At 33.9% G+C, this 16,349-nt stretch overlaps 1 protein-coding gene across 2 annotated transcripts in view; it reads right to left on the reverse strand.

Annotated features, from left to right (window-relative positions):
- Positions 1-636: 636 nt before the first annotated feature.
- Positions 637-16,349, reverse strand: part of LOC116004969 (DNA polymerase epsilon catalytic subunit A-like) — a 22,042-nt gene continuing 6,329 nt past the window's right edge. The window contains exons 16-50 of one of the 2 annotated variants that reach the window (XM_031245172.1): positions 15,876-15,994; positions 15,655-15,796; positions 15,429-15,523; positions 15,177-15,282; positions 14,946-15,025; positions 14,672-14,848; positions 14,383-14,470; positions 14,161-14,241; positions 13,908-14,051; positions 13,674-13,769; positions 13,348-13,548; positions 12,123-12,177; positions 11,899-12,041; positions 11,411-11,829; positions 10,700-10,847; positions 10,391-10,588; positions 10,235-10,309; positions 9,682-9,872; positions 8,964-9,147; positions 8,791-8,855; positions 8,057-8,189; positions 7,851-7,952; positions 7,660-7,743; positions 6,816-6,890; positions 6,634-6,693; positions 6,252-6,514; positions 5,747-5,795; positions 5,242-5,402; positions 5,062-5,128; positions 4,205-4,351; positions 3,912-4,082; positions 3,235-3,444; positions 3,029-3,135; positions 2,522-2,935; positions 637-759 (exon numbers count right to left, since the gene is read on the reverse strand). In XM_031245172.1, the coding sequence (XP_031101032.1) occupies positions 2,566-2,935; positions 3,029-3,135; positions 3,235-3,444; positions 3,912-4,082; positions 4,205-4,351; positions 5,062-5,128; positions 5,242-5,402; positions 5,747-5,795; positions 6,252-6,514; positions 6,634-6,693; positions 6,816-6,890; positions 7,660-7,743; positions 7,851-7,952; positions 8,057-8,189; positions 8,791-8,855; positions 8,964-9,147; positions 9,682-9,872; positions 10,235-10,309; positions 10,391-10,588; positions 10,700-10,847; positions 11,411-11,829; positions 11,899-12,041; positions 12,123-12,177; positions 13,348-13,548; positions 13,674-13,769; positions 13,908-14,051; positions 14,161-14,241; positions 14,383-14,470; positions 14,672-14,848; positions 14,946-15,025; positions 15,177-15,282; positions 15,429-15,523; positions 15,655-15,796; positions 15,876-15,994 (4,806 nt within the window). In that variant the 3' untranslated portion in view covers positions 637-759; positions 2,522-2,565. Of the gene's footprint in view, positions 760-2,398; positions 2,936-3,028; positions 3,136-3,234; positions 3,445-3,911; positions 4,083-4,204; positions 4,352-5,061; positions 5,129-5,241; positions 5,403-5,746; positions 5,796-6,251; positions 6,515-6,633; positions 6,694-6,815; positions 6,891-7,659; positions 7,744-7,850; positions 7,953-8,056; positions 8,190-8,790; positions 8,856-8,963; positions 9,148-9,681; positions 9,873-10,234; positions 10,310-10,390; positions 10,589-10,699; positions 10,848-11,410; positions 11,830-11,898; positions 12,042-12,122; positions 12,178-13,347; positions 13,549-13,673; positions 13,770-13,907; positions 14,052-14,160; positions 14,242-14,382; positions 14,471-14,671; positions 14,849-14,945; positions 15,026-15,176; positions 15,283-15,428; positions 15,524-15,654; positions 15,797-15,875; positions 15,995-16,349 lie in introns of those variants that run through there. The other variant, XM_031245171.1, reaches the window with a different exon arrangement.

Here is a 16,349-nt window from a genome sequence, read left to right on the forward strand (position 1 = left end):
GAAACTCTGACCCATTAACCTTAGCAAATCGTGTCAGTTGCCCATATTTAATTTTATTGGCCCAAGAGGAATTGTCACTTGTGGGAATCAAACAAAGTTATTCCGAAGCTCTTTTTCACAAAGAAGTTCATTTGTCACTTGAACTACACCTTTGGGTTAATATATATCGAATTAATACCTAATTTAATCCTTGATTATACTAATTTTTCTTGATTTAATCTTAAAGGCCTTTTTGTGCTTAATTGGATCATCGATTTTGATGATTTTATCTAATTGAGTCCTCAACTATTAGAATCAAAGACTAAATCGAGAAAAATACTATAGTCAATAACTAAATTGAGTATTAACCACTACAATCAAGGACTAATTTATATAAAATCACTATAGTCAAAGATTAAATTAAGTAATAATAGAGAGAAAATCAAAAAAAAAAATACCAAGTTACAATTACAGACGATTCAATTAGATCAACCGAGAAAGACATTTAGAGCTAAATCGAAAAAATAAAACTACTTTAGTCGAATATTTATCCTTTTAATCCATGACAATTGGTAAACATGTGAACTATCAGCTTTGATATAGTAACGTAAGTTAATTTCATGTGAAATCATACCCGAACTGAAAAAGGCACACATCTTTTCAATAAACCTGCCTGATAATTACTTTCATTAAAAAAATATATATATCAATTTCAATCGTTATTTTTACGTATAACTTTAAAATCACCCTAGTGATCATGTGTACTCGTTCTATATAAATCTATATATACACAAGGAGTATCAATGTTGTGGAAATTAGGTGTATTAAACCGNTATATATATATATATATATATATATATATATATATATATATATATATATATATATACTTATTTATTTATTTATTTTGGTTCTAATTCTTATATGCTACCCAAAAAAATGACTCATTCTACCCCAAACATAAAATGACTTATTTTTTGGGTAACCAATGAGCAATTTACCATATTACGAAAATAAACATAAAATTAGAAATTTAACATAACATAATTTGCAATCATAGGGTTCGAACTCAAAATTTAACAATTAACATGATTGCAAATTAGTCAATGCTACAGTGGATCCCTGTGTACTCTTTGTTGTGCCTCATTTATATTATTAAAGTATTAAAATAACTAAATAAGCGAACAATTTGAGACAAGACCAATTAACTCAATATGAAACCAAATAATAAAATAACAAGTGTTTAGTATTAAGTAAAAACTTGCGTGAGACCATTTCACAGCTCTCAATTTGTGAGATGGGTCAGATCTTTGATTAATGATGTTAAAGATTTGACCCACTAATTCACAACTCGATCCGTCTCACATATTGAAAACCGTGAAACAGTCTCACAAGTGTTACACTTCGTATTAAGGTGTTTGAAGTTATTAACGGGTTCTTCCGTTAAAACTCATTTCTTAACAAGTCAATTTGCTTGACCAATTAAGCACATGTTTAACCTACTTATATTAGCATTAGTTATGATTTTTATATATTATTTTAACATTTTACGAATATTATGGTATGTTATGAATTGAATATTTTTATTATTTTGTTGGATTTAATTATACATTTATTTAAAAAAAAAAGATTTTCTTATAATGTTTTATTTACTTAAAAAAATTATATTATCATGTCTAATAGATTTTAAACAAATTAACGTGTCATACAATGTCTTGTGGACTCGAAACCTAAACGTGTCTATCATAGCAATTGGTTTAAAAATTATGTTTGTGTTCATTTTGAAACTCTGACCCATTAACCTTAGCAAATCGTGTCAGTTGCCCATATTTAATTTTATTGGCCCAAGAGGAATTGTCACTTGTGGGAATCAAACAAAGTTATTCCGAAGCTCTTTTTCACAAAGAAGTTCATTTGTCACTTGAACTACACCTTTGGGTTAATATATATCGAATTAATACCTAATTTAATCCTTGATTATACTAATTTTTCTTGATTTAATCTTAAAGGCCTTTTTGTGCTTAATTGGATCATCGATTTTGATGATTTTATCTAATTGAGTCCTCAACTATTAGAATCAAAGACTAAATCGAGAAAAATACTATAGTCAATAACTAAATTGAGTATTAACCACTACAATCAAGGACTAATTTATATAAAATCACTATAGTCAAAGATTAAATTAAGTAATAATAGAGAGAAAATCAAAAAAAAAAATACCAAGTTACAATTACAGACGATTCAATTAGATCAACCGAGAAAGACATTTAGAGCTAAATCGAAAAAATAAAACTACTTTAGTCGAATATTTATCCTTTTAATCCATGACAATTGGTAAACATGTGAACTATCAGCTTTGATATAGTAACGTAAGTTAATTTCATGTGAAATCATACCCGAACTGAAAAAGGCACACATCTTTTCAATAAACCTGCCTGATAATTACTTTCATTAAAAAAATATATATATCAATTTCAATCGTTATTTTTACGTATAACTTTAAAATCACCCTAGTGATCATGTGTACTCGTTCTATATAAATCTATATATACACAAGGAGTATCAATGTTGTGGAAATTAGGTGTATTAAACCGTTGAAGTTATTTCAAGGATCCATGATGTGCATTCTTGGAGGAGTTGAAATCTTTGGTTTACGGCTACGTTGAAGAACACCTCTATTTTACTACGGAATTCTGAGATGTCTTCCTTGCATCTGAACGCTCCAGCACAAGCACAGTGCTCGGACAAATGCGCGGCTTTAACCTGACTGCATTTGAGGCATACCAGGTCCTGAAGATGGTACAGTCGTTCCCTTTGGCGCACGATCTGAAGAAGAGCGTTTTCCAATGCTTCGCGGTCGTAAGGTTGCCCGCACCAAGGGACCGCACAGCGCCATTCCTGGGAAAGTAAAGCTCGGTCTCGACACAGGTCGAGGTCTCTGCAGTCATTGCAGTAGCTGCCAACATAACAGTTCAGGTAAGCAACCACTTTGTAATTTGTATTGCAGACTTTTTCTTTTCTTTTCTTTTCTTTTCTTTGTTTTTATTACCTGCAGATGACATTTGGGAGTATAAAGGAGGGAGACAGATTGCGGAACTCTGCCTCTGGAGCAAATTCCTTCACGCGAACCAGTTTCAATAGGTTTCTCCTCATGACCTGCATCAGTGCACCATTATATTATTCAGAGTGGCAGTGAATAACATGATAATGTAAATGCATGCATATTTATTACTTGAAGAAAGAATTCTCTCTTACAAGAACTTCATGTTGAACATTCTGGTCAAGTACCAAAACAGCGCACACATGTTTAATGAACTCCAGTGCCGGATCCCCCTGCTGCTGCTGCTGGGTATTGTTCAAAAGTTGGGAGTTTGTATTCTCCTGTTGGGATTTGCCAGCCCTCTTCATTTGAAGACTAGGATCGCAGACAATTTTTAGAAGTTTGTCTGTGAAGTGAGTTTGGATCTGTCATACATGATCATACAAGTGTTCAGTACAAAAGTAATTGGAGATAACAAATTAAGCACGGGTAGTGACTTGAATCCAGACATATATATATATATATAGGGTCATAATCAGGTGTGGCCGCCCCTTAACGTGCGGTCAGTGCGCCCTCACCACTATGTATACAAATATACACCACTCAATGTTAGAAAATACACCACACAAATATGCATTATTAGGTACGCATCACCAAAAAACACACCACTAAGTATTCAAATATACATCACACAGTGTTAGCAAACACACCACTAGGTATGGTGTATTATTTTGGGGGTGTAGTATGTTTTTTGGTATTTTTGTGTATTTTCATTGTGGTGCGTTTTCTAATATTGAGTAGTGCATTTTCTAACATTGAGTGGTGTGAACCGCAACGACCGCACGGGAAGGCGCAACCACATTTGAACAGATTTATATATATATATATATACCTTCTTCCTTAAATATTCTGCCATCTGCAAATCAAATGTTTCCGCAAGTGCAGCTGTGATTGATGGGGTGCATAAATCTCCATTCTTTGCGGATGCTCGTTCAGCAGCTTGTTCTTGTGAATATCTCCATGGTAGATACATAAATTCAGAAACAATTAAAATGAAGTGATCCTGCAAATAAGAGAGACACGGGTTCAGGCAGAATACTAGTTGTATCCAAATAACTTCAATTCTATTAACAATTATTACTGCAATAAGCCAATGCATATCCAATAAATCAGTAACTCATTTACCTGTATTTCCTTTGGTAAATTTTCTGCAGTGTTCCAGCTTGCTACAATGTCTACTTGAGAATCACCATGCACATTTCCAGAACTTAGTTCTGAATCAGCATCTAATGAGCCACCATTAAATTTAGCTTGAATTCCACCATAGTTGTACTGTCATAAAAAGTGGACAAGTGAGAAAAAGAGATGAAAGAAAAAGAACATGAGGGCTAAAATATGGAACCAAAGATAACCACTAATATATTTTACAGATTTTCTTAGGTCAAAAACACACTGAAATATTAGAAACAGAAAAATAAGCATTTTTGGGTTCATAAAAGGAGCTCCAAGATCCTATTCATTATCTTTGAATTTCAAGGTACAGGTTTTTCATTTTTCTTTTTTATTCTTTTCGCTATCTTTGAATTTAAGACTCTCTGCATGAGAAAAGCAGAAATGTGGTAATTTCATATTAAACACTCTTAAAATATATTAAAGTTCTTCAAATGTCAGATTGATATAACTTGGATTTGTAAATTTATATCCAAAGGGTAATGATTAGAAACACAAACCATATTACCTGTCACTAGACAAGTTGCAAAACCCTCCACTTTACTCCCTCTTTCCTAATAAACCAGTGGGAAAACCCCAATTACTTTACATCAATTTCTACCTTCCACTTTTCACCCAGCCCAAACAATGCTAGAGATTTTTGTGATCTAGTTAATCAATATGGATAAAAATTCATTGCTGTGACAAAAAAGTCCTTCCCAGTCCACGTACTCTCGTCAAAACAATCATCTGCCTAGCTTTCTATCATGAATGAACAAGAGCAAGGTAGAAAAGCTAACTGAATAATTAAAAGGAATTCACAATGTGCCCACCTGATCCATAAAAAGTAAGGAATGCCAGAACTGAGATGGTTCAAGCTCAATCCACTCAAACAAGTCTCTGTGGAAAACATTAGACAGGAAGTATAGAAAAACACATAAGAAACAGTAAATAAAGAAAAAATTATCAAAATCTCATTGTTGCAGTCTTACAAAATGCGGGCAAGGACCAACCTTGTTTGTAGAGTTTTTATTACATTATCACAGTAAGCTTTGGCTGCAGATAAATCTGACTTTCCTGTATCAACTATAATCTTTGAGAAGCTAGCAAATACAATTTTGGCACCCAACTTTCGAAGTTCAGCTACAAGCAATGCAAACACTTTTTGCATAACCTGGCAGTTAATAAACAATCAAGAAAATTAGAGCTTGAACTTGCAAGTACAGTACGATAATTTTCAATCTAATCAGCATGCTTAATTTGTATGAATGAAAACTAAGAAATCATTATGTTTAGTAAAATATTTGCAACAAAATCTCCATTACATCAAAAAAAAAAAACAAAACAAAAAAACAAAACAAAACAAAAAAACAAACAAACAAACAAAACAAAACAAAAACAAAAACAAAAAACAAAAAAAAGCCTTCCAATTTCAGTTGCAAGTAGTGTCCTGCACCTCAGCATGCATGATAATTGTTCATTTAAACAATCCCAGATATGACTTAAGCATAATGTTACCTTGTAAAGCATATTGTGGAGAGCTGAGTCATGCAGTCGTGATTGGGGGCTGCAACATATGCAGGAAAAAAAAGTTATACTAAGAGAAGGAAAACATGACATGGAAGATAAAGGAAAATTATATTGTAGGCCACTGGATCCTAGTCCACCTTGTTTTGTACACCCCATAACAAATGTTCACCACAGTTGGTATGTAATTTTCATCAACATTGTCAGTAAATATTCATGACTTTGCTCATCAATTTTAAAGTAAATGTTTAGAGATATCTATGCTTTGTAGACCCCACAGCACACTTGTTGCACCAGGGTCCATAGCATACCAATTGGAAGGCAACCACCCAGCCCCCCTCCCCAACAAACCCAAAAGGTGGTATTTTAGGTAGCACCATAGCAACATTTCAAAAAGAAGGGGAATTGCTTGGGGATAACTACTGTTGTAAGCTTATGGTCATTGGTTAGAATTATCCTCCCCCTCCAGTGTACTGAAAGATAGAAATGGGACAACCTGCAGAGCCATCGGTACATATGTTGCAATATTTTATCAGCAAATCTGTTTCCTGATGTAACTGCATCTGCAAGACACCTTTGGATCAATTGTTTGAGGACACGAAATGCTGGTGCACTTGACGTAGTCTCATCCAAGTAGTAATGCTCATCAGCAACATGTATGTTAGGATTCAAATCCTGCTCAAATCCAAATAGAGTTCCTCCTTCCATTTCATTTACTTGATTGCTTTTCAAAAGAGCATTGACAGCCAGGTGAAGAAGCTGATTATAACAGTACAATTAGTGAGAACATTAATAACAGTATAACCTCAGTCTGTAAGTCTATCTGCAAAATACAACTGCAAATTGCTCAAAGATAACTTGAAGGAAGAAGTTCAGACCTTAAGCTCAATAGTAATTTTCCTATATGCACCAGGGTAAATAAGAACTGGCTGATTGACCTGCTTTGGAGAAACCTCCAGTTAGCTAATGAAGGCTACAGGAGACTACAGTAAAAATAAATGAAGAGAGAAAATAAAGTTATGACTGAAATTAAATTCAACAGAAAGTATCTTAAATTAACCTCATCCATAAAAGAAGATGCTTCTTCATGTGTGCCTCCCAAGTCCGGGATGCCATTATCAGATATCCATAGAATCTACGAAATTCAATAGAGTTCATCTTTATCAATCCATTAAGGATGGAAATATATGAATTATAAGAAGATTAGTCACAACACAAAAGTCAAGTGGGTTAGGGATATGTTCACTATTAGCATCTTTGTGAACTACAGCAAGTCAGCAATGGGAAGTCTTTCAAGGATTAAGTAGTCATAATATTCAGATAAGTTTTTGGGCTTTATTTTTTTTTTTTAATCTGTTTCTTGGCTATAGGAGGGTCTCTTATCTCCAAAAGGAATACCTTGACTTTCATTCTTAATAAGATTTTATTATGTATTTTTAAAATAAATATATAAATAAAAAGGAGAAAGGAAAATGTATTCATTTAAAAAAATCAAAAAGGACATTTGTGCATGATAGCTAGAAAACGCAAGTTCCCTCAAGGATGTGATGTATTAATAAATCCCCTGACAACAATGTTTTACATCAATATCAGATTTGTTAGGGTCACTCAACTGGCTATAATGCACATGGGCCAAACCACTAAAAGATTGAATCCAACCAATTAGCTAGTCTAACCCATAGCCTTATAAATCCATATATTCTCTCTTATTTTATCAATGTGGGACTCTTAACAAGATTCTTTATTATAAATCAGGTTTCATGGTTTCATGAATGACCAAACAAAAGAAAAAAGAAGACAGAGAACTCTATATGACATGGACCAACAGTTTGAATCAGGTAGTACCATTAACATTGCAACAGAGAATCAAGTAGTAAAATATCATTAGTTAAACATGGGAGAACCTGTTGTTGATCACGGAGAGCTCTAGAAAAGAATATATCTGCCGTATGGATGAGCCAGTCAACTTCAAAGTTTCCTAATGGAATCTGGCCCAATATCAATGTTAGGTACTTGGATAGAAACAAATGTCTTTAACTCTTTATGAGGTTATGCAATGAATCAATGGATCAATTGAACAAAAAAGAAAACATACATGGGCATATCTCGAGAGTGCAATTCTCTCATTCAGCCACTGAGATGATGCTGCACATCTCTGCATTCCTATTTTTGCAGCAACAATTTGCCAACCAAGAGCCTGAAAACAACAATGCCTTAACAATTTCCAATATATAGATATAGAAGGTAATATGCCAGAGCAAATGTTGTTTCTAAACCAGTTGCAATCAGAACTTAAATTACCTGATATTGACTCTCACGTGCATTGCAAGGGATGGTCAAACAAGGGAAATCATCCAAAGCACGTATGCCAGACTTAACTAACTGTGGATTAGGGCATTCGATCATAGCAACTACAGGTCCACGATGCTGATTTCTGTCAGTAACACATATATGAGGAAGATAAAGTATTGACTGGCAGCATGTATAATATCAGCAAAAGCTAAAAGAGAAACAATCTTCAGGGTTGATAGGACTGCATGCTCGGTTTGGTCCTTGATGTTCATATATATTTCTCATATGCCTCTTTTCTCATGTGCAATCAGCTATTCTTCAAAATTATTATTAGCATGACACCAAGCAAACATTTTGATAGGCATCTATATGGATAAATAAGCATTACCTCAGTGCAGCTATGAATGTTTACATACAATGGCCTCTACTCAAATAATCAGGTTGGCAATTAAGTGCTAAAAATTTGTTTGGTATTGATAACTTAAGACATATAGACATTTGTTTAGCTCTGAGAACCTCTTCCTCTGTACCATACATTTATTCATTAACTTTATGGCAAACATAGTATTAAAGAAATACAGCATAGGCAAGGAGGCTTTAGAATGTTAAAAAATTAAAATTAAAATAAAATAAAATAAAGAGAGGAAAAAAAATAAACTTTGAACTTCAAATGGGAAATGGGACTGAAGTAATATTATTTGACTACATGAGCCCTATGGTAGTAACAATGATGCATTACCAACCTGTAATCATTAATCAGTCTCTGTAGATTCCTTTCAGCATCCTTGATGTACCCAACATATTCCACCTAGAAAAGTGGATCGCAAATCAAATGAGGATGTTTTTGATATTGCTGCAAGAATGGCAATAATAAGAGTACAACTAGTTGCTATTATTTGATGAAAGTCAAGCTCACCTTGAAAGTGATACCTTCTTTTTCCATCGGAGGATGAGAAGACAGTGTTTGGCAAGCCTCACGGAATAGCCTTTCAAGTATATGGGGTGTTAATTCCTTGTTTTGAAAAGGATTAACAACTACAACAGAAATTGTCTTGGATGGAGGAAAATATCCAACATAAACAGCTCGCCCATCTGACACACTGAAAAGAATTTACATGAAATAAATAAATACTGTATAAACACAAATTTGTTAGGAAACCTGCAACTTGGTGTAAGCAAGAGCACCATGAACTGAATCACAAAAATTTGACTCTACAAAAGTTTTTCAGGTATTGTTCCATTTAGATGATGATCACCTAAATTTTCATTCTATAGATAATCAAAAAAAAAAAAAAAAAAATTACTTTAGTATTATAAACATCCAGTTCACTTTATTAGTCACATACTGCCTCTTGAATGGTCAAAATTGACTAATTTAAGGATTAAAACCTAATAAAAATAATTTAGGTTTAAAAATTACTCTTAATAAAAAAAAATATAATAATAATAATAATAATAAATAAACCTGCTCCAAGTATTCTATAACTAGGAGATGTTGATAGACATGAGGAAGGATTTACATAACATAGCAAGATTGTGCAGGAAAAAGACTTACAATTCATATCAGCTCATGAAAGCACTCAGAAACTATTAACTACTCTACGTAACAAGTAAAATCATGGCATATAATTTACCTATGATACAAGTAGAAGAAAGAGATTGACTGCTCCAAATATGGACACTCAGTGGAAGTCTTCATTTGCAGTTCAGAGAGACTCCAGCCATCCTGGGCATTCCGCTTCTTAGCTGCTTTATCCACCTTACAAACACAACCAATCTGAACAATAGCATTGAACTCCAATGGAACTTTTGTTTCATAGATCCCCTGAAATAATTAGTTTAGGTGAAGTAGAGTGTTATTGAAATAACATTGACATTAAAAAAACAAAGAAAAAAACTGCAATAAGAAAAAGTCCTGCAAAAAATGATATTCAAATAATGATTTTTACTGGCAAAACATTAACCTCTCAAGATATATTAGTTTATGAAAATAATCAAAAATTTTAGGAAGCCAAGTGTAACTTAAATTTATTCAATTCATATAGAACTGTAAGACTCAACTTTGGCTGACAGAGTAGCTTTGCAATAATGGAACATAAAAATGGTTGAAGAATCTATGTGAACTAAGAGCACAAAATGTTTATATGCTTTTGAATACATTTCTATTTGGGTTCTGGGAATATCTACCTCCACTTCTGGATCAGCAAGGTGAGCTGCTAATTTCTTGCTTTCTGCCTTGAATTGATCTTCATCAATTATGACCTAGACAGATAAAGAAACAAGCATAAATAAAATCGGAATCATGCTATCGTAACGTAGCAAACATTTATTCAGGTAGATGACCTCAATCAAATTGTGGCTGCGGCGTCCATGAGGAAGTATTTTATTGACACATCGTCCTGGAAACTCTTCTGTGACAGAAGCTTTAGAGTTGAGATAAAATATTCTGGGGATATTGACAGAAATTTTATGCATAACTCCTTCCACAACCACCCACGCAAAGAGTTGGCCGTTCTGAGAACTTGGTGCCAGCTGAATTATCTGGAGTGGATAAAAATATAAATAAATAAATGAGGGTGGAGGTTGCTGAGGTTACACATTTAAGAAATGAGCCTATCAAATAACCAATAGAATACATGATAACTACAATACCTGCCAGTGGCAGCGTCTAAGTGCTAATTCATGCCTCTCAAAATATGAGCTAACCCCAGTTCTACTCTGAGGTTGTCTGCGGTTGACTATGCCATCAGGAAATTCACCACCGCCATTGAGGTGGTTTAATGTCTTCGAGTTATCAAACCTAGCAGAATAAAAATAAAAAATAATAATAATAATAATAACCTAAATGAGCCAAAAAGAGGATTTTTAAATGCGTAAGAAACATAATCAGGAAATATTGAAGAACAAGAGAACAGGTTGTACTAGCTTTAATGGCTGATTAAAATATGTGATTATTGCAGTTCAATTACAGAATCTATGACACATTGAAATTTATAGCTTTGTGTTGAGAAAATCATGATATAATCTTTTCCCATATATTTGATGAGTCAAAAGGAATTTCTGGGCAAGTGCCACATTCAAAAGGCATAACAGTAGCCAGGGATTTTGTCATCAACTCAAACTCAATAGAATGGTGACTTCTATTATAGTCCCATGCTCTGCACCACAGGTCCAGTAGTACCCCTCAAGGACCCTCTGTAGAGATTTTTTTTATTATTTGGAGTCCTACATGGTAAACTAATTTTTATGCTGACTGTTAAGTTTTAAATTTTAAAAGGATTGCAATAATAACGGGATGTTGCTTCCATTGTACGAATTTCTATTTTAATCAAATAAGGTTAACAAATAAATGAAATAATATACCTTTGTCGTTTTCTATTTTCACGCATCTCTTTCCATTTTCTCTTCTTTGATTGCAGCCATCCTTGGTAATCTACATTCTTGTCAATATCTTTTGCATCTTTGCCATGATCATTGAGTGAGCAATCTACTTGAGCACTAGAGTTAACTAAACCACGACCCTTGTTCACTCCATGAGAATGAACAATAGGCCTAGGTGCAAACGGGGAAGATTTACTATTCTTCCTGAAGTCCTCTATATCTTCAACATTCTGCAGAGCTTCCCCACTTGCAGTAGAATCAAAATTCAGCTTGGCAATGTCATCTCTGTTCACTGAACTAAAGATATCATTCAGTTTTTGTTGACGAAATTTGTCTTCCTTTTCACGAACCTTTTTATGCAGCCAATCAGGATGAGCCACCCTTGGGACAGGATTTGATACCTGAAAAAATCCTCAACTTGCTTTAGGAAAATCATAGAAGTATTATTGAATAATTATAAAAGTCTGTACCTTCTGCATGGCAGCTGGGATAGTAACTATCTTTTGGATTGCTGAACTAAGTCTTTGTTTATAATAAGACCAATCAATAATAGAGCGGATCCCAGCATCTGATGAAATTTTGCACCACTTCTTTACATAAAACTTCATGATTTCTGAAATGCCAAATGCATAAAAGTTTAAAACCATTATGTGCACAATGAAAAATAGATCCTATTAAGTTAAAACAAAAGTACCAGTATTAGTTTCGAATATTGCAACAGGAACAGCCCGCTCGCTGACCGGAGTTCCCTGCCGACATAAGCTTTCCATTAAAGTTAAGAACTAAAAACTATTAAAAGGAAAACAGGTGACAAAAAAGAGAAGCAAAAGATTTTTAAAAAATTATTGCAACAGCATAAAGCTATTTTTGTTTAAACATAGTGAAGATCAGACTAAGTAAGCAAGGCTCTCACATCACAAAATGTGGGAAGGAAAACGTATCAATCCTTATGTGTGTTCTTTAGCAACCTTTTACCATTTAATTTTAACAGCCAAGGAAAGATTAGTACAGTAAATGATTTTATGCATAAGAGTGAGCCAACACAGTAACTATGATATCAAATTTGGGATAGAAATGCATTAAGGAGCTATACAAGCAAAACTTTAAAACCAACAGCAAGTCCAGTAGATGACAACATTAGACCATGTGTCTCAAAGGAGTTTAATTAGGCTTGATAGACATGCAGAAATGTAGACTTCAATTGTTGCACAGTGCTTAGGTGCACACTATTTTCACATTGCAGGAAAATACAATACGTATGAAATATGATCTCTTAACTATAAAAGCCTATGTTAAACAACAATAATTGATAGTTTCATCAAGGTTGGGACAGTAAATGCAAACTAGAGCTAAAGAAGAAAACATTAATGCCCAACAGCTAGTCGGGGAGCATTACAATAGACTATTTTTCACAAAGGAGATTAATCTAGGCTTGATAGAAATGCAAAAATGTTGGTTTCAATAGATGATAAAATGAATGACAACTTAGATGCTAATTCTTTCATATTGCAAGAAAAATATAAGAATGAAGTACGCACACACAATTCAATAACAACTTCAAAAACCTAAGGGAAACAACAATAGTTACTGGTGATATCGAGGCAGAACCATAAACTATGAACACCAAGTTGACAAAACTGGAACCAGTATAAGCTAACCTAGAGAAGACAAATTAATGAACTCATTGACAATGGAAATGGAAATTAACACCTGTTCTTGTCCAAAGACCTTTGGTGATCTTTCATAAAAGAAAACTACCATCATTCTTTCTCTAGGAGAATTCCAGTTCCATCTCTATTTATACATCTCCGTGAATGAGTGTGCGTGTATCACTAAATAATGTATTATACACAGTGGAAAATCATACTCCGTATTAAGCTTTGGATATTAATTTCAACCAAGCAAAAATAGGTGCTTACCTTTGGCTCACATGCAACAATATACTGGCAACGCAATCCTTTATCTTTAACCATTGCATCCCCCAGAAAATCGGCAAGACGTTTTGCTGTGGTCACTGCACATGACTTCTGTTCACCATAATCAGCTAAAGACTTGCTCATTGTGCTTGATTCTGATATATAGTCAAGCAATTCGCTATCAGCAATATCTTTCCCTTGATTCTGGAAAAATGTTCTATATGTAAGTCACTTAAGCATATAGAACATTAATAGTCAATATACTGAAAATTTTCATCATTCTTTGAGTAGGGAGCACAGAAAACATAGATTTAACCCATGGGGCATACATCAAGCATGTCAAGCCAACGGTTTGCAACAGAAGCAACAGATGAATAGCATTCCTCTAGTGTGGATCCATGCAGGAATTTATCAAAGAGCTCAGCCTGCACGAAAGTGGTGATTCAAGATTTCAATTCAGAAATCAATCAGAAAAAAATATTAAGTGATGGAAAATAAAGTTCTATATTGAACAGGTGAAATAAAGCAAAACAGAGTTAGACAATTGTTTTTGAAGGCATTACCTGGAAAACTTTTATGAGCTTCAGCTCACCTCTACGCTTGATCTCAAAACCTTTCAGCTCCGCAAGTGTTCCATCATCATTGAAAACTGCATAACGCTTCTTAATCAAAATTCCTTCTTCCTTGGAAGCTGGAAGAATCATGGCCTGCTTGCAAAAGACATTACCAGTTTTATTTAGATATCATGGGAGACTAAACAAAATAGAAATTAACAAGGATAGAAATATGCTAACTCATTAAAAGCCTCTGTTTCACCTTATATGGTCCATCCACTTCAAATTCGATTGAACATTCACTGTGGGTTGTGTATGTCTTATTGACAGGATCAGTCAGAGTCTGTAAAACAGCAGTACACACAAAAATGTATTTATATTCACATAATCAGGTTTCTAGCTTAAGTGTAAAACAGCAAAGAAAACATTATATAACTGTCTTTCAGGTACTGAGAAGCAAAATAGTAAAGTGATGTACTCTAACCTGGTACTGATCATTAGTATTATTCCTTGCCACATCAACATTAAGCATGACACAAGGATATGAGATTGTCAGCTTCTTCTTTGGGTCTCTGAAATATATGTTCCATAAAGATATTACCAAATCCAGCATAATCAAAAAGATAAAAATATATAACACTACTAAAGCAAAAGCAAATCACAAGTAAGAAGCACTTATACCATGATAAACAAAAATGTTACAATAAAATATAAGAATATGACACAAAGAAATGGTTCTTAAAAAATCATGCAGCAATAGAAAATAAACTTACTTTGTTTTGAAGGTATAGTTCTCAGGGAATGAACCTGGTAATGCACACCAAATACCATCTGTGTCTAACTCAAGAGGTCTTCCAATTTTTTCAACCAGTAATCGTGCATTTTGAATGATTTTAGCTCCAGTATAAGTGACAACTCCGGCCATCTCCATGGAGTACCACCTTGCACCCCTGATGAGAGAAAAGCTTTAGCACGACATATTCAGGAAAAAAAAAAAACACCAGAAAATGGTTGTGCATTTTGAAGGAATTCAGGACTTAAACATACTTGCGCATGACATAACCATAGAAGGAATTCAGAATACATTTGTGAGCCAACTGTAGTGAATCATAAACGACAACCATATCCTGGGAAGGTCAAAAAGAAAAGCACTGATTAGTTATATTTTTCCTGCTCAATCAGAAATTTACTTGCTCAAAGAACAAAGGAAAACAAATATACATACATTACACACACACACACACACATGCACATATAAAGAAAGCACTTTGTACACACCTGTGCTTCTTGGATCTTGATAGAATTTCCACTAGCCTTTGCTTCTGAGAGTTTCCCCTTCCAAACTTTATTAAGCCCTTTGTATTCATACCTCCTGTCTCGAAAGCTTTTGACAGGAAGCAAGAATTTGCATGAGAACACTTGCAAAGCAGTTTGCAAATTCTAAGTAACAAAAATGTGTGCCCCTAACTATCAAAAAGCCTTAATGCTAGAAGCAAAACCAGGTATATAGATGATATAAAAGGATCTTACCTGCGGACTGTATCAACATAGAAAGAGTTTTCACGCATGCAGATTCCTGCTTCTCGGAGTTCAGTAACTGGTTTGTTGAGAACTCTTTTGTATGCCTATAAACAAATAAATAAATAAATAAATATATATATATATATATATATATATATATATATATATATAGGCATAGCAATTAGATTTTCCTGGGAACTCAACTTAACTAAGATGAGTCAGCACAAATAAATACCTTCTGGCAATATTTCTTTAAGCGCTCTTTCAGCTTTGCTTGTTGCTCTAATTTAGGTAGGTCAAGAAAAGATTTTTGTGATTGACCATCAGTTCCTTCAACAACCTCAGACTCAAGTTGCCTCTTTAAATGATAGTAATCGCTGAAGTTCGAAAATTAAATCAATAGAAAGGTTCAGCAACAATCCAGCACAATAATAATCAGTAAACAACAAAGCATACCTTCTCTTTGCCATGTATGTCTCCCCACGCCAAACCCATTCAAGCTTCCGGAGACAATTTTTTCCAGGACGATTGAAATCACAAGCAGTGCATACCTCATCAGTAACTATGGATGGCGGCTGGCGGAAGAAAGTATTTTGAAGTTAATTGAAAAATCATTAATCAAATACAAATACAATCTTGATGCATAATGTGACAACTGTAAGCACTAATCCCCATGCTTACTTAAGGAAAAGAGAAAAGTCTAATATTAGCATGTGCAATTGCATTAGGGCAAAATAGTGTTGTGCTATTACAGGACGCAGGAAACTAGTTACCCGAGGATATAAAGCAAAACAGCAAAGCATTGTGCTTTTTGAATTATATTTTCTATTTCATTTCAAATTTGGTTGATGTATTATTTACCTAATGAATAAATGCATCTTTTTCTAGAAAAGAATATTTATAAATTTAAAAAAAAAAAAAAAAAAAAAA

This window comes from Ipomoea triloba, chromosome 14 (assembly GCF_003576645.1).
Source record: "Ipomoea triloba cultivar NCNSP0323 chromosome 14, ASM357664v1".
Classification (NCBI taxonomy): Eukaryota; Viridiplantae; Streptophyta; class Magnoliopsida; order Solanales; family Convolvulaceae; genus Ipomoea; species Ipomoea triloba.